Source organism: Bos javanicus, chromosome 16 (genome assembly GCF_032452875.1).
Source record: "Bos javanicus breed banteng chromosome 16, ARS-OSU_banteng_1.0, whole genome shotgun sequence".
NCBI lineage: Eukaryota > Metazoa > Chordata > Mammalia > Artiodactyla > Bovidae > Bos > Bos javanicus.
The window spans coordinates 50,988,364-51,004,711 of NC_083883.1; the positions used below are offsets into that span (position 1 = coordinate 50,988,364).

At 61.6% G+C, this 16,348-nt stretch overlaps 2 protein-coding genes and 1 long non-coding RNA gene across 10 annotated transcripts in view; 2 read left to right on the forward strand and 1 right to left on the reverse strand.

The window, feature by feature from the left end:
• MMEL1 (membrane metalloendopeptidase like 1) overlaps positions 1 to 6,860 on the forward strand; it is a 38,821-nt gene extending 31,961 nt beyond the window's left edge. For 3 of the 7 annotated variants that reach the window (XM_061382980.1, XM_061382979.1, XM_061382981.1), the window contains exons 12-24: positions 172 to 308; positions 663 to 756; positions 2,034 to 2,162; positions 2,550 to 2,648; positions 3,090 to 3,173; positions 3,590 to 3,693; positions 3,978 to 4,036; positions 4,251 to 4,370; positions 4,828 to 4,961; positions 5,060 to 5,125; positions 5,709 to 5,804; positions 6,273 to 6,349; positions 6,422 to 6,860. In XM_061382980.1, the coding sequence (XP_061238964.1) occupies positions 172 to 308; positions 663 to 756; positions 2,034 to 2,162; positions 2,550 to 2,648; positions 3,090 to 3,173; positions 3,590 to 3,693; positions 3,978 to 4,036; positions 4,251 to 4,370; positions 4,828 to 4,961; positions 5,060 to 5,125; positions 5,709 to 5,804; positions 6,273 to 6,349; positions 6,422 to 6,521 (1,299 nt within the window). In that variant the 3' untranslated portion in view covers positions 6,522 to 6,860. Of the gene's footprint in view, positions 1 to 171; positions 309 to 662; positions 757 to 2,033; positions 2,163 to 2,549; positions 2,649 to 3,089; positions 3,174 to 3,589; positions 3,694 to 3,977; positions 4,037 to 4,250; positions 4,371 to 4,827; positions 4,962 to 5,059; positions 5,126 to 5,676; positions 5,805 to 6,241; positions 6,350 to 6,421 lie in introns of those variants that run through there. The other 4 variants (XM_061382982.1, XM_061382984.1, XM_061382983.1 and 1 more) reach the window with 4 other exon arrangements.
• A 994-nt stretch (positions 6,861 to 7,854) lies between these two features.
• On the reverse strand, positions 7,855 to 11,009 carry PRXL2B (peroxiredoxin like 2B). The gene is made up of 7 exons (XM_061382987.1): positions 10,822 to 11,009; positions 10,423 to 10,627; positions 9,682 to 9,733; positions 9,065 to 9,128; positions 8,909 to 8,984; positions 8,497 to 8,615; positions 7,855 to 8,001 (listed from the first exon to the last, which is right to left on the reverse strand). The coding sequence occupies exons 1-7, from the start codon at positions 10,882 to 10,884 to the stop codon at positions 7,975 to 7,977; spliced, it is 606 nt and encodes a 201-aa protein (XP_061238971.1). The 5' UTR covers positions 10,885 to 11,009; the 3' UTR covers positions 7,855 to 7,974.
• A 95-nt stretch (positions 11,010 to 11,104) lies between these two features.
• On the forward strand, positions 11,105 to 15,945 carry LOC133227910 (uncharacterized). Of its 2 annotated transcripts, none has more exons than XR_009730001.1 (4): positions 11,105 to 12,468; positions 13,770 to 13,978; positions 14,626 to 14,728; positions 15,167 to 15,945. It is a non-coding gene; the product is annotated as an uncharacterized LOC133227910 (long non-coding RNA). The 2 variants fall into 2 exon arrangements; XR_009730002.1 differs by having other exon boundaries at positions 14,656 to 14,728.
• The last annotated feature ends 403 nt before the right edge of the window (positions 15,946 to 16,348 follow it).

Consider the following 16,348-nt stretch of genomic DNA (forward strand, 5'->3'; position numbering starts at 1 on the left):
GGATCAAACCCAGGTCTCCCTCATTGCAGGCAGATTCTTTACCATCTGAGCCACTAGGAAACCTGCCTTCTCCACCAGAATACTCTCTGGTAGGGGTGGGTTTCTTGGATGCCTAAGAACTGTGTCTACCTTTCCACCTCCTCTTCTTTCTCCCCATCCCTCTGTCCCCAGGGATTTAACTGGACTCTCTTCATACAATCCGTGCTATCCTCTGTCAAAATTGATCTGCTGCCTAATGAAGAAGTGGTGGTCTATGGCATCCCCTACCTCCAGAATCTTGAAGGCATCATCGATGTCTACTCACCCAGGTAGGGCCAAGGAAGGCCCCAAGAGGCCTCGGCATCTTTCCCCCGCTCTCTACTCCTCCCTAACAGCTCCTTCTCTCAGGAAAGGATCCAATAAAGCATCACTCTGAGGCGTGAGGGACATGATGGGGGTAAATGCTCGTGGCCAGTGGAACTTTATATTAGAGATGCAAACCCCTCCTTGAGGCATCCAGGGGCAGGCAGGATGTATGTGGGTGTCATCTTGGATGTGTCCTCCACCACCCTGAACTCCCTGCTTGGTGTGGAGCCTGCTGTCCAAGGGCCGGAAACCTCATCCTCTCCCTGGGCAAGCACCACCCACCTGTTCCATCCACTTCCCTGTGCCTCCTATCCTAGGACCATGCAGAACTACCTGATTTGGCGCCTGGTGCTGGACCGCATCAGCAGCCTGAGCCAGCGGTTTAAGGAAGCGCGTGCAAGCTACCGCAAGGTGAGTGACACCCCACCTCCGTGGCTCTCCCCACATGCCAAACCTGGCCTGCCACTTGTCCCTTTACGACACTGACCACCTGCCATGGGCCAAGCACCAAAGTCCACCCTGGGGTCAGAGCCATAATTGAGGCTAATGAGACACTGGTCCTCTTGGGCCAGCTGAACAAACCTTGATCTGCTCTTTAAAACCAACCAGTAAGATGCAAAGGGAGTGGATGAGGGCAGGGAGGGCCTCTCCATTAGACAGTAGAGACCTTCAGGCAAGATGACCCAGGCATGAAAAGACTGCGGCCAGATTCCCCAGGAGCAGAAACAGCCAGTGCAGAGGTCTTGGGGCAGCAACCCCAGGATCACATGGGGGAAGGAGGGAGATGAGGTGGGGGACCGGCAATTGTGGGCCAGAGCAGCTCTCAGGTCCCACAGGCACTGAGAGCCCCAGGGGTGTTAAGAGTGGTAGCCAGGTTGGGGCAGCCAGGCTGGAGACACTAGCAGCCAAGCTGGGGAAGAGAGTGGAGCCTGAAGCTCAGTGGAGAGAGGCTGAGTCAGAGTGCTTTGGGGTCAGGAGACCCCACAACCCTGAAGTGTGGGCCCAGATGCAGGGCCAGAGTTCCAGGCTGGCCAGGACTCAGGGCCGGAAATCTGACAGGGGAAACGTTTCCATCTTGTGCTCTGTGTCCCCAAAGACAGCAAACATTCTCACTGCCACTTTGGAGATTGGAAAAGTATAATCAGGCAGTTCCCTGGTGGCTTAGACGGTAAAGAATTTGCCCGCAATGCGGGATACCCAGGTTCAGTCCCTGGGTCAGGAAGATTCCCCTGGAGAAGGAAATGGCAACCCACTCCAGTATTCTTGCCAAGAGAATCCCATGGACAGAGGAGCTTGGTGGGCTGTGCCCTGTGTCCCCGAGGACCACAAGCATTCCCATCATCACTTTGGAGATGGGAAAACGGAGCCCCAGGCAGCTGGCAGCTCACGGTTGAGCTAGACAAGGCCTCCAAGGTCAATGCCACCCTGTGCTTTGGGTGGGGCTGGACTCCTGGAGAGCAAATAGTCAGGCCAGGAACAGGGGACAAGGAGGGCCCCCGGCCTCCATAGGCCGGCCTGTGCCGGGAGCCCCACCCTCCAAACCACACACTGTCTTCCCACCCCTGGGGGTCAGGGTTCAAAGGGAGTGTCTGAGTTCCCCCATGTACCCCACTGGTCCCTGGGCACCCTGGGGCCGAGGCCAGGGAAGTAGGTTTTGGTAAACGTGATGACGACATGAACCATGCCAGGCACTCTATGGCACGACGGTGGAGGAGGTTCGCTGGCGGGAGTGCGTCAGCTATGTCAACAGCAACATGGAGAGCGCCGTGGGCTCGCTCTATGTCAAGGAGGCCTTCTCCGGTGACAGCAAGGACGTGGTGGGTGCTCCATGACCCATCCTGGGCCCAGGGCAGCCTCCCTGCAGGGACCTCCTGGCCCCTGGTCAGGGGGTCCTGCTTGTCCAGCAGGGCCTGTGCATACTGGGGAGCACATGTGTGCCCCAGTGCCCTGTCACACATGGGGATTCGGGGAAGTTGTGCCCCCTGTAGGACCCCTGATGGCCTGCCTGGGAGGGGGGAGAAGTTGTACGAGGCATGAGTCCAGGGCCCGGCAAGCCCCTGCCCAGGAGGTCGGAAGGTCCACCCTGGACAAAGCGCCCAGGGGGTTGGATCCTATCCCAAATCCCCTCCACATTCAGAGGTACCAGCCCCCTGCAGAGACCCAGTGCTGGCCCCCCCAGGCACCAGGGCCGTGCACTCCTGCAGGTCAAAGAGCTCATTGACAAGGTGCGGGCAGTGTTCGTGGACACTCTGGATGAGCTGAGCTGGATGGATGAGTCATCCAAGAAGAAGGCCCAGGAGAAGGTGGGAAGGAGGCCAGGGAGGGCGGCCCCAGTGTGAGGGCCATGGGGTGACCATCACCACACCCACTTCAGAGAGAGGACAATGAGCAGGGGGTGGGGCTCACTCAGGAAGGGGCTTTGGACAGAGATGAGGCACCCCCAGCAAGGGGGGGAGGGTGGTGGGACGGCCACGGCTGCAAGGAGCAGGGGTCCCTCTGGGCCCGTGTGACAGAGGGCAGCGTGGCAGCTCGGCCCTACCCCCACCCCAGATCCCAGCTGGCAGCTGGACGAAGGTCAGTGGTGAAGGTCAGTCTCCAGTCAAGCCCTTTCACGTTCTGTCCCCATTAGCCTCCCCCCAGCCTGCAAGGAAAGCCAAGTCCCTTAGCCCCTAACCCATATGGTAGGGACAGAACCAGGATGCCCATGGCAGGGTGGGCATGGATTGGCCCCCTCTCCTACCCAGGCCATGAACATCCGGGAGCAGATTGGGTACCCTGACTACATCCTGGAGGAGGGGAACAAACATCTGGACGAGGAGTATTCCAACGTGCGTGTTCCAATGGGGCCCCCCAGTCCACCCCCAGGCCGGGGGCCCTCGAGAGCCCCACCTGTCCCCTCGCCCCAGTCCAACCTGCCCCTGAACCAGCCCAGGGGACCTTCGTTCCTCAACTACCAGGGGTGGACCCCTCCTAACTTAGTCATCTGGCCATGTGCCAGGGCTCCAGTGTCACCTTCCGTTACCAGTGAGGAAACTGAGGCCAGGAGGGTCTCGGATCTTGCCCAGTAAACACACAGAGAGCCAAGGTTGGCCCTTAGTCCACCTGCACCCAGAGCCTGTGAGCCACGTGCAGGACTGCCTGGCGAGTCCTGAGGCCAGTCTGCAGCCGTCCTTGACCTCCCTTCCCCGCCAGCCTCTCGAGGACCCCGCACAAATGTCCAGAAATGACCACCTCTCTCCTATAGCTGAACTTCTCAGAGCACCTGTACTTTGAGAACGGACTGCAGAATCTGAAGGCTGGCGCCCAGCGGAGCCTCAAGAAGCTTAGGGAGAAGGTGGACCAGAACCTGTGAGTGGGGATGGTGTGGGGTGGGGGATGGGCCAGATGCCAGGCCAGCTGGGGAGGGCAGTGGTCTGACTCCGAGCCCCTTGTGCCTGCCCTCTGCTTGTGGGGCTCCAGGAAGAAACCAGGTGTTCAGACTGGCCCAGACCCAGCCCTGGCCATTGGCATTGCTGGACCCGTGACGTGACCGCTGTGCATGCGTCAGAGTGGGCTTTGGTCAGCCAAGTAGAGGGGCCTGGAGTTAAGGCCCAGGAGAACTGGGCTCTGAACGATGCACCTGTCTTCCACAGCTGGATCATTGGGGCTGCCGTGGTGAACGCCTTCTACTCTCCAAACCGAAACCAGATTGGTAAGTTCCCTCTCCACCCTGCTCCTCTAGTCCTGCCCTCCCGCCTTCTGAGCCTTGGTTTTTCTCCTCTGTAAAATGAGAGGGTGATAACCTCTACCTCCCCGGCCGTGGGGTTAAATGGCAGGACCCCTTGATGTGCCCGCCCAAAGCCCAGCACACAGGTGTGCTCACCTAAAGCTTACTCTATCTCCCCCCACCCCCCACCCCCCCACAGTGTTCCCCGCTGGGATCCTCCAGCCCCCTTTTTTCAGCAAGGAGCAGCCTCAAGCCTTGAACTTCGGGGGCATCGGGATGGTCATCGGGCACGAGATCACCCACGGCTTTGACGACAATGGTGGGGGGCTGCCCGGGGCGCTGAGCCGCACCTCCAATCACACACTCACTCCTCCCACCACTGCCTGGGGGACCCCCCCAACCTGCTTCCAGGGTCCTCAAGCTGCTACCCAGGGAGGTTGGCCTTCCCCTAGGACTGGCCCACCCAGATCTTCTGAGGGCAGCCCCGAACCCCCAGAGTGCATGCACTCCCTCCCTGGGGTTTGGAAAGTTTGGACATCACAGCAAGGGTCACTAGTCACTAGTCTCCTGAGAGAGACCCCAGGCCCTGACCTTGGGGGTGGCGTGGACACCACTGAAGCCTTCTGTCCCCCAGGGCCTGAACAGCCCCCACCTGGGGCCCATTCTCTGCTCATGTGGCTCCAGACATGGGGATTTCAGGAGGGCGTGGGGGCGAGGCTGGCGCTGGGCAGGCTGGGGATCATGGGTAGCCTACCCCTCCCCTAACCTCCGTTCAGGCCGGAACTTCGACAAGAATGGGAACATGCTGGACTGGTGGAGCAACTTCTCTGCCCAGCACTTCAGGGAGCAGTCAGAGTGCATGGTCTACCAATATGGCAATTACTCCTGGGACCTGGCTGATGACCAGAATGTGAGCAGCCACCGCTGGACCATGCCGCAGCCCTGGCCTAGGGGAGGGCGGAGGAGGGCAGCCCAGGCGCTCCCCCCAATCCTGTCTCCCGCCTGTAGGTGAATGGCTTCAGCACACTCGGGGAAAACATTGCCGACAATGGAGGGGTGCGGCAGGCATACAAGGTGGGTCCAAGTAGGGCCCCCCAGAGGAAGTGGAAGGGAGTGGTCAGGCCCAGGCAGGTACAGGCCCCTCAGTGTGGCAGGGACTGTCCCCTGCCCAAGCCCAGGTGTATCCTGGGACCCTTCTTCATCTGACGGGAGGCAGCAGAGCCCTGGGGGAGCCTGCTGGCCACAGGTGGGCAAGTGCTATAGCCACTTGGCCCTCACTTCACTCCACTCTTAGCTGAGGCCTCTGCACTCTGCGGAGACCACTGTCCATTGCCAAATAAGACAGTGACAGTCACTGCACAGCTTCCAGCCTCAGTGACACCCCTGCACTGACAGCCTTGGGCACTAGGTGTCAGGAGCTCATTTGTGGGGCAGGTTGCCTGGGCAGTGAGCCCCCACAGAGCCCAGCCAGGCTTTGTGCTCAGATGGTCCCTGGGGTGCTCAGAAGCTCCACGCTGCAGAGGCAGGACCCTCACAAGGGGAGGCCTGAGAGCCAGACCTCCATTCTGCCCCAAGCCAAGGAGCAGGAGTCCTGACCAGGCTGGTGCTGCCCCCGGGGAGGGCAGGCCCTGGCCCAGCACCCGTTTGGTGCCTGCAGGCTTACCTGAAGTGGGTGGCAGAAGGCGGCAAGGACCAGCAGCTGCCAGGCCTGGAACTGACCTACCAGCAACTGTTCTTCATCAACTATGCGCAGGTGGGAGTCAGTTCCCCACCCACACCCTCCCCAGTTGCCCCCACACCCACCACTGGGAACTGGCTCCCACTTCCTATCCTCGGTGAGCCCTCACTACAGGGTGCCTCCAGGGACACTGTGGGCTGGCAAGCTGGGCAGAACCGGAACTAATGGGCCAAGAGGGCTTCCTGGAGGGAAAGGATGTCAGGGGAGCTGGGGCTGGGGAAGATTCAGATGTAGCTGTTGAGGGAAGGGGCAACCGGCTGCCTTCTCTCTCCCCACCCAAGGAGCAGGGGGTCCTGACGTAACTCCTCTGTGCCTAGAGGAAGGAGACTACACTCCAGCACTGCCACAGCCCTAGGGGAGCCCCACCTCTCCGGGCCCTTGTTGGGACATGGCGGGGGGTCATCCCCTCTGGTCCTCCTTACCCCTGCATCCCACCTCCGCCCCTTCCCCAGTTCTGCAGCCACGCCCCTCATGCGCCCACAGGTGTGGTGCGGATCCTACCGGCCAGAGTTCGCCATCCAGTCCATCAAGACTGACGTCCACAGTCCCCTGAAGTACAGGCAAGTGACCCTGGCGTCCCCGCGCCCCGCGCCCAGGCCGGCGCTGTCTCAGGCCCCTCCGTCCACCCACAGGGTGCTGGGCTCGCTGCAGAACCTGGGCGCCTTCGCAGACGCGTTCCACTGCGCGAATGGCTCCCCCATGCACCCAACGGTGCGATGCCGCGTCTGGTAGCCAAGGCCGAGCCGCGCTGCGCGGCCCACGCCCACCCGCCGCCCCGAGGCGTCCCATCCGCGCGGAGACAGTGCTGCCGGCGGTGACCCCGCAGCCAGCAGCCGACCCACCCGCGCCGCGCCCGGCCTCCGCACCGGGCCTGGACCGCAGCTGGCGCTTCAGACAACCGGAGGTGAGCGCCGCCCTGCCCAGCGCCGCCTCTGCGCCCGCCCGCGAGGGTCTACGCCGCCCACCGCAGCCCTGTAGACGCGGTTATCCGTCTTCTGCCCGCTCTCCAAAGCGCGTCCTCCTCAGATGTCCACGAGCTTCAGACTTCAGCTAAGTAAACGCTTTAAAGAAGCGGCTGCCTTGTCTGTGTAGCAGGGCCCAGGGCCAGTGGTCTGGGTGACAGTACCCGAGAAAGTGCCCCCTCTCCCGCTGCACCTGCCACTGAGAGCTGGAGGCCGAGTGGGAACATGGCAGGGCGCTCCTGACAGACCCCAGGGTCCTTGTGCTGGACGCACAGCAGTGACCACGATGCCCCAAAATGCCCACCCATGCCAACGGTTCAAACAAGGCGGGGGGCTCCTGACTCAGGGAGGAACTAAGGTGGGGGATGGGGCAGAGGGGATGCAAGTTGCACCCCACTATCTGGATGTGGGGTTTTGTGTAACTGGAAGCCGGTGAGGGGTTAAAGCTTGTCACGTGCCCTGAGTTTTAAATGACCACAGAGAGGCTGAGTGAGGGGGTTGGGTGCCAGGGAGAACAGCTAGAAGGCCCCTGTGGTTGTTCAGACCCAGACCAGGGGACACGGCGGGGCTGCTGAGAAACTCATCTGGACTCAGATGAGAGGCCCTGAAGGCGGGCAGGACAGGAGTTCTGCTCTGTACCTGTCAATTTTGAGGCGCTGGTCACCCCCATGTGACAGAGCCTCAGGGAGCTAGACCTTGTCTAGGCAAGCCCCTCCCCCAGGAGGGCTTCCATACAAGGCCTCGGCTGTCCAGCAGAGCTCCCTAGAACCCAACTAGCTCCCACCAGACGTGAACTCTGACCCCGAGCCTTCCAGGTTGGGCTCCCACCTGGGGTGTTTCCTATCAGATGAAGCCCACCCCACCCTCGTCTCCCACACCCTGGGCCTGTCTGCAGACCCCTGACCTGCAGGCGCCAAAGGCCCAGGGTCTCCAGAGAAACTGCCAGGGGCATGTCCACCACCACCAACCCACCAGGGAAAGTGACTCTCCTAGTGGGGAAAGTGAAGCCTCGGGACGCACGACCACCCGCCGCCCCGGATGAAACCATCAGTGATCAAGGCCCTGGCTGCTGAGCGCAAGATTTAGAGGCAATGAAGAAACGCTGCCCAGAGACCGCAGTTTATTGCTCATCGCTGCTCACAGACCAGGACGTCCAGAGGTTCTGGAGTCTGCTCACATCCAGCTCCCAGTGTGCCCGGGGCAGGTGACACCTCCTGGGACCTTCACCTCGAGCATGCCTCTTCATCGCACTGTGGAGGCAGCAGGGGCCCCATCAGGCCAGCCATGCCCCTGGGGCCAAGAGCCGCTCATCCCACCCTCCAGGGCCATAGACCCTCCAGGGGTGTCTAAGGCCCAAGTAGGAGGAGAAGCATGCTGGACAGTCCCCTCCACGTAGAGCACAGAAGGTCGGCCACCAGAACCATGCTAATATGGGCTACAGTCACCTGGGACAACCCTGGCCCTCCTAGGCTGAGAGGACAGGCCACTCCTCTTCTCTGCAGCCCCTGAGTGACCCCCTGTCCTCCAGAGAGGCCCTGCTGTGCCTGCCCGTACAGTCACCCTGCCCCTGGCCCATCACCACAAAGTGGGGCAGGCAACAGTGACATCCTGGGGCTGCCGTGGGCACAGAATCACCTAAAGCCATCCGGGCCCAGCTCAAAGTCTGGCCACATCAAGCACGCAACCCTGGGGAGTTTGGGGGGGAGGCATTCTTAGTGCAGTGCCCACCCCAGGCCTGGGCTCACCTGGGGCGGCTCACTGGGGCCGACCTCCGCAGAGATGCCCAAGGCCTGCAGGATGCTCTCCAGTGGGGCGTAGTCACCCGGGGACTTCTGGACAAAGTGCAGCAGCACTTTATCACCACCTGCAGCAGGTGGAGGTGGGGGTGGAGTGGTCAGGGTGCCCCTGTGCAGCCACCACCCCATCTGGTTATGGGGATGGGTGAGCTGCTCTGGCCACACCCTGTCCAGCTAAGAGGACACTGAGAGCTGGGCCACACTGCAAAGAGGGAAACTGTGATTAACAAGCCAGAGGGAGGGAGAGAGGAAGGGTCAGGGCAGAGTCAAGTTCAGCAAGACCTTCCCACCTAAGCATGTGGCCCTGCAATCCCCACCCCATGACCACACATTAAGCCCTGATGCCCGTGCCCTAGCCCACCTTTGGCAACCACCAGCAGCCCTCCGCTCTGCAGCAGATCCCCGGACAAATTCCCCTGGATGCCGACAGCCTTGGCCTGGAGGAGGGGAGCAGCCCAGGTAAGCCCTAGACAGAAGCCCTGCACCCCAGCCCCATACAACCCTGGCCCTCACAAACCTTGGCAGCCACTTCACGAACAGGCTTCCCCAAGGCAGCCGGCAGGATGCTCAAGCTGTTGTACCTGCCAAGACACAGCTGGCTCATGCAGGCTCCGACTCTGCACCAAAGACTGGGCCCCAGAGCCTGCCCACGACCCTGACTCCACAAGACGCACCCACCAGTTCCCACAAGCAAGCCCCACCCCAACTTTCCAGGGGCTCAGGGGACATGGGACAGCCAGGCCAGCAACTGGCCCAGCCCCAGGAGCAGCAGCTGCCAGAGCCACGGGCTGGCAGGCCTGGGGCCCCACAGAGGGTGTGGGGAGTGTGGACGGGGTGAGTCCGGGGATCTGGCTCAGCTGGCACCGCCAATCAGACAAGGCAGCCAGCCTGTAGCAAGGCACCCAAGGTGGTTGAGGGGCCCCTGACTGGTGCCCTAGGCCCAGGCCCCCGCTGGAGCCAGCTAGGGAGAAGTCCTGGGTGAGAAGCCTAACCTATAGCCCATAACAGACACAGGCACCCAAGAGAGACTGGTAGGGCTGACTGGAGCAGTGGATGCTCAGAGTCTGCTTGGCCAAGGAGAGGGTGGCAGGCAGAAGAAGAGGGGAGCAGTGAAGCCCGGAGCTCTCAGCTCACCGCTTGAAGCCCAGCTCCTTGTAAAACTGCTTGCTCTCGTCCAGGTAGAGCTCTGGAAAGCAGAGACCACAGTTCTGTGCCCCTGGACTGTCTTCCCTCCCCCACAAGCCCCCACCCAGGGGGCTCACTCTCCTGCATCCGCCCCTCTGTCCACCCTTGGATCCCAGCTCATACACCCATGATCAGGAGAGGCAGAACAGGGCTGTGTCCCCACTGTTAAGAGGAAGGGCAGAGGCCCAGAGGGGACAGGGGGAAACGGGAGGAGCAGGACTCTGTGAGGGCATATTACAGGTTGGAAAGAGAGGTGGGCCAGAGGGGTCGGGTGGGAGCCAGTGCAGCCTGGGCTCTAGGCCCAGCCACTACTATTGGGCTTGGGAAACATCCGAGGAAGTTCAGGATCAGGCTCCTGGGGAGGTGGGAGGCTGGCAGAGGACACAGTAAAGACTTTTGGTCGTGATTCCAGGCTAGAGTCACCACTGAGCCCTCCATAGTGGGAGGAACATCATGGCTGGGCAGGCAGGTAGGGGCCACAGCTGGAGGGGGCAGGGGAAGGGAGGAAGTACGAGAGGAGGGCAGGGGAGAGGATACAGGAGCATGTCAAAGCCGCTCCTGTAGAGAAGGATCAGGGCTGGACGAGGAGGAGGCAGGCGAATGCCCTGAGTCTGAGGAGGAGAGGGGTCTCATGGCGGTTGGGCAGTTGAGGGGCCGGTGCTGGGGGAGGAGGGTGGGGAGCGCAGGCACCTCCCGCGAAGTAGCCACCATCCAGGAACTCCTGCAGGCCCAGGGCCTCTGGACCCACGCCCACCAGGCGCACGCCGTGCTGATCCAGGAGCCCCTTGAGGTTGCTGAGGTCCCGGGCGATCCAGCGACACACCATGCAGCCGAAACGCCGCAAACCGGCCACCACGCACGCCTGCTCCTGCCACAGGTTCCGCAGCTCTACGGCCTGCGTGTGGGCGGGTAAGGAGCGCCGCCAGATCACAGCCTGCGAGCACGTCCACACCCCGAGCCCCGCGCCAGGGCCGCTCACTTCCAGCCAGCTAGCTCCCCACCCCCACCGCCCCCCGCCCAGACGCGGGACTCGGATGCCGCTGCCAAGTGCCGGGGCGCACACACCGCCCTAAGCCCGCCAGGCCTCACCTCCCCGGTGACCGCGTGCTTCAGGACACACGCGCCAACGCGGGCAAGGTCCACGGTGCTCATGGCGCCGGCCGCCCCAGATTTCAGCCGCGAGCCCGGGTCCCCACCAGCCCTCTCCGCCTACACTCCAACGCACAACTCGCCTCCGCCGCGGGCACGCCCCAGACGTCGCCCCGCCCCACTATGCGCGTGCGCTGGCCCCGCTCTGCCCTGGGCACGCCCCCAGGCGTCGCCCCGCCCCACTTTGGGAGAGCCCTGGCCCGGCTCCGCCCTGCCCACCCCCCGCCCCCGACAACCCCGCTCCGCCCTGGCCCCGCCCATTGCAGCGGCTCGTATGCAAAATAGCCCCTGTATTTTGTGTCTACCGCAATACCACCTTGAACGCGCCCGAAGTCTTCTGATTTCGGATGCTAAGCAGGGTCGGGCCTGCTTAGTACTTGCTAGTGCTTAGATTTTGTATATGCGTGAGCCCGCCAGCCAAAGGTGCTGCTGGTAGCGGGCGGAGCTTGGCAACCCGGCCGCAGGCACGCGACGCGCCGGAGCAGAGTGCTGCGACCTGCCCGGGGCAGCGGGCTCGATCCTGGTGTGCGGGAAGATAAGGGGCGGAGCGGCCAGGGTCCTGGGATTCCGGTGGGGTCCCATCTGGTGGAGGAGCCCGAGGGTAGCCCGAGGGCCTAGCTTTTCCATGGTCTAAAAAGACCAAGATAAAACGTATCTTGAAAGTCCATGACAGTGCAGCGATTTCTGAGTTACACGTCCGTGTTGGCTTTCATCATAAAGTACTGTCCGTTATCATGCCAGCTAAACATCTGCTTTAACCCCCAAACTTTGGGTAAAATAGACCTGAAAGAAACAACAGCAGTTTGCTAGGTGCCTTGTGAATTTGTCATTCCTCGCGACAGCCTTGCGACGCCTTCCAGTATCGCTCAGTTTTAGCAGCGAGGGTCCTTAGCACGGAGGCTGAGAGGTGGAGCCAAGGCAAGCCGGACAGCGGAGTCTCACCTGGGTGTCCCCTGACCCCCGCGGAGAGTCTGCGGTTTCTGGCGGCTCCAGGCCCCAGACTCGGCTGGAGAAGGAAGCCACAGCCAGCAGCCCACCTGGGGTTTGGAAGGAGGGGCGCCCCCTCTTGCTACCTCACTGTATTCCACAGGGCCCCCAATAGGGGGAACACGAAGGCCCAAGATGGCTGCTGCTGCCTCCAACCTGCCGCTGGGCCTGGAAGGATGAGGGTGCTGGGGTGCCTGGAAGTCCAGGCCCCAAAATTGAGTTACTATGTCAAAAAGAGAAGGATTTCATTTCCTGGGTATTGAAGGCAGGAAGGAAAGGCCATGCAGAGACTAACAGCGGCAGGAAGCCCCTTGTCCACCAGGGAAGGAGAAACAACAGGAAATGTCACAGCTCGGAATCCAGGAGTGCAACCACGGAGGCCATGGTATCTCAGGGGTCTCTGTCATCGGGCACCCAGGTGCCACGTGTGTTGCTCCACTCCCCACCTCTCGTCTCTCCAGGGTGCAGCAGCCCTTCTGAGATGGAAGCAAGCCCTGGGACCAACAGCACAACGGCATAGGACATGTTCCTCCTGGAGCGTTTATTGTCTGGGACTTGGCATGATACACTGGCCAGGCCTGAAAACCAGAAAGCCACCTGGTGAGCAAAGCTGTGGGCCATCTGGGCTCAGGTCCCCAGGAGTTACAGCCCAAAGACCCTCCAAGCTCCATCCCTCAGACCCAGAGGAGGCAGACCCCAAGAGTGCCCCCCAGCATTCCTTGCCCCTTGGGAATACGGACCTCCCAAGGAGCCAGAGCCACTGTGTCATGGGGTCTCTCAACGGCAGGGGGGACAGGATTCGGAAGCCTTGCCCAGGGAGCTCTCTGCCTCCCTGATGCCCACTCACTGCCATGGACTTCGAGCTCCTGTCCACCCTGAGGGGGCAGTGGGGGCACAGGGCAGGCAGTAAGCAGCTGGGAGAGGCACTGGGATAAAGATGTAGCAGTCCTGTGAGCAGGGCTGTGTCCCCACCAAGACCCCAGGTGTGCTTCACTCCGTTATCGGTTTGTTCATTTATTCCACTACTGCAATGAGAAGTCTGAGCTCTGCAACAAAGACTAGCCCCACCACTCACCACAACCCAAGAAAGCCTGTGCGGCAACAAAGACCTAGCATGACCAAAACTTAATTAATTTTTAAAAAGATATATTTGGGGGGAGATGATTTGAGATTCTATAAATCTATTTCTCCTCAAACTTTCTGGGAAGTCATGAGAAGCAAGGACACTTCCCAGCAATGAGCCTGTTCCAGGAGACATGTTGAGACTGTGCAAATATCCTATTTCACATCAAGCTCTTTATTCATTGATTTTCTTCCCTGAATAAAGCAGCTGGATGGCCTGAGGCTCATGTGCCCACAAGGGTCCCCACCCCACAGCTGGGCTCAGAGAAGTGGAGGCAGTGGCCTGGACATGGTTAGTGGGCAGCTCTGGGTGTGAGTGCAGGTCTATCTGACTTTCCGGCCCCCATGCTGGGGTGGAGGGTGGCAGGTGGGGTTGGGGAAGAGAGGAGGGAGCTGGAGGAGGGAGAACAGGATGTAGTGAGGAAGGAGAGACGGGTAAGGGGAGGGCAAGGAAGAGGGGAGAGTGAGGCCTCAAGACCCAGAGTGGGAGAGAGACAGACCCAGAGGAGGAGGAGTATGGAGAGAACCGTGTCAGGGATGGAAACTGTTGGAGCCGACGCCACAGACAGAGGGACAGACCTGGGAAGAGGAAGGGGGTGCAGGGTGGGGAGAGAGGACCCTCAGACTCCCTCACTGTGGCAGTCTCCCCACCCCTGCCCAGTGACCCCAGGCTCCCTCGAGAGTCTCTGAGCACCCAGGTCAGCTCGGGGGCCAGGGGATCAGCCTGTGGGGGTCCTGCTGCAGGAGAGGGGTCCTCACTTCCAGAACCTCCCTTATAGGACCCCTGGAGCCCTCCCCCAGCCCTGACCTCAGAACCACAGGAGGGGCAGCAGCACCCCTCTGCATCCGCTCTATGGAAGGGCCTTCATCCACCTCCAAGAAACTGGTACCTGCTGGCTCTGGCTCTCTCTGCTGCGGTGATGAGTGTGTGAGCCCAGGGCGCAGGTGACGTCTTCTGGATACTGGCACACAACGGGGAGCAGCCAGGGTGAGGCCTGTGGGCTTTCTGCTGGGGGAGGGCCCTTACCTCTCAGGAACGTGGGGCTAAGACCACGAGGACCACCTACTGGGTCTGGGGCTGGCACTCCTCCAGGGTCCTGCAAGAGAGAAGATCCCAGGAGGGCAGTTTTCACAGCCTGTCCTACCTACCACTCAGTGCCTGAGCAACAAGTGGGCCGGGCAGAGGGGCCCAAGGACCCAGTCAGGAGGGGGCGCTGGGCTTGCCATCTCAGGCTTGGGTCTGGGGTCTGTGTCTTCAGAGGGTTTCAGGGGACTAGGCTGCTCTTGCACTGGCCAGAGACCTGGGGATCAGGGTGCCCAGCCCCTCTGGCTCACCTCTCTCCTGAGACCTCTGGCCTGCTCTGCAGATGGCGTGGGGCAAGCCCCAGGACAGTCATCTCCACTCCTGCTATCGCAGAAGTGATCTTGGTGGTGGCCACATGTGATATCCTCTGTGCTGAAGCACATCTGCCTGGAATAAGGGCGTGCATCAGTTGGCAGCAGGATTTCAGGGTTAGGGTCAGCTTCCTACCTGGGTCACAGACAGCACTGCAGACCCTAGATCAGGCATTGAGGGGGATGGTGGACTTCCCCAGGGTGCAGGGAGCACACAGCATACCAGGCAACTCCCCCCAGGGCTGCTTCACCTCGTACCCTGCCTCTCAGGGGTCCAGGGCACTCAAGGCTGACAGGGCCAAAGGGAGCCCACCCACCACGGCCACCTGGATACTTCTGGCAGGTACGACCCACCCACAGGGACCTAAAGGCACCTGAGCTCTTCCTGGCCCCACAGTGAGCCTGTTGGGGTATGTCAGATCATTCTGTGAGAATGTCAGGCCCTCCTGGGGCATGGTTCTCTCACAGGGGCTGCTCTGAGCCTCAGGCTCTGGCCAAAAATAAACTGGCAGGTACCCAGGCCAGGTCCCCTGTGTAGTGTGGCTGTGAGAATCTCGGGGGAAAGAATGGGGGCCACAGGGGGTGTCCCTATCTGTGTCCCTGTCAGGAGCTTCATGCCGCTGCTGGTGGGCGCTGTGAATGGAGGGGCTCCTGGACCAGGAGGGGTGGGGTGTCTGCCCTCAGCCCATAGTGCTGACCCCCAGAAACAGCCCCTCAGAGGAGATCCTTCCAGGGCTGCTCTCGGGCAGCACTCAGCCCCCATCTCCTCCTCTTTGCCCAGGGTCATCGCCAGGGCACAGAGATGCAGGAGGAAGAGGTACAGCGCCTAGGGGAGATGGCACTGGCCTCAGTCTCTGTCTCTGTAAAATGGGGCAGCAGCTCTGCCGCTGACCACGCTCTGTAGAAATGCCACAGTGGACCCAGGACCAGCTCCAGGAATGGCTGAGTATGATTGCCCTGCTCAGGCCACAGCCTCCCTGTGGCAGAGTGGGAACCCCACCCCCAGGAATCCCAAGGCCCTCCAGGCTGGACAGACCATCAGCCTTCCTGCAGGCCTGCGCTGGGCCTGGGGCTCAGCAGGCCCGGCTGGCAGGAAGGACAGACTGCTCTGGGCTGGAGGCTGGGAGAAGCCCTGCCGGGGGTTCTAGTTCCAGAGCAGGTTCTGCCTGGCCGTCAGGGGCCTCCCTGAGGAGTGACGACTGGACTGGCAGGGGAGCCACACTGGCCAGAAGAAGGTGGTCTCCACCCGGCTGCAGGAGTATCCTGGCTTATCACCCAGGACCAGCTGCCAGCTGGGAGTGGAGATGGGCGCCAGCCACAGGGCCCCACCCCAAAGCACATTCCAGCCAAGTGCAGCCAGGCCAGGGAGCGCCCTTACCTGCAGTGGGGTCACCTGAGACTCCTGAGTGGAGCGGTTGGGGAGGGGCCCACAGAGGGGTCTTCTGCTGAGGGTGGGTCTGGCTCTCCTGAGGTCAGGGGGACTGGGCACCAGCAACATGGGTCAGTCCAGGAGATCTGGATACTGGGGGACAGAGGCCAAGTGAGGTCAGGACAGGGACATGGCCCGGACAGGGACATGGCCCAGGGAGGGACTGGGGAGGGAGGGGGTCACTGGGGAGCACCCAAGGGACAGGAGTGGGGACAGGGCTGGCTGGTGGGACAGGCAGAGGCTCAGGGGTCTCGCCAGGCTCCCACTGTCAGCCTTGGGCCCCGGGCACCAGAGTGGTGGACCCCAGCTCGCAGAGGCTCCATGTTCACCCTCAGGACCCTTCAGATCCTGGCTGCAGTCCCCTGGAAAGCCACACAGGGGTCACCTGAGGCAGGAAGGGTTTGCTCCCCAGTCCCCAGTGTCCCCTGGGCCCACAGCTGCCGGGGGAGCAGGCCCCTTGGTGACAGCTCAGAGTCAGGTGCAGGCTATGCTCAGGGGAGAGGTGGGGAGACCAGTGTCAGGCTGGGAGGGGTA

Coding starts and splice junctions, on each gene's coding strand:
- PRXL2B (XM_061382987.1), bottom strand. CDS start 10,884: ATGAGCACCGTGGACCTTGCCCGCGTTGGCGCGTGTGTCCTGAAGCAC. Junction 9,734..10,422: donor TGGTGGCTACTTCGCGGGAG/GTGCCTGCGCTC, acceptor TCTGCTTTCCAG/AGCTCTACCTGGACGAGAGC. Junction 8,616..8,908: donor GCTGCTGGTGGTTGCCAAAG/GTGGGCTAGGGC, acceptor CACCTGCTGCAG/GTGGTGATAAAGTGCTGCTG.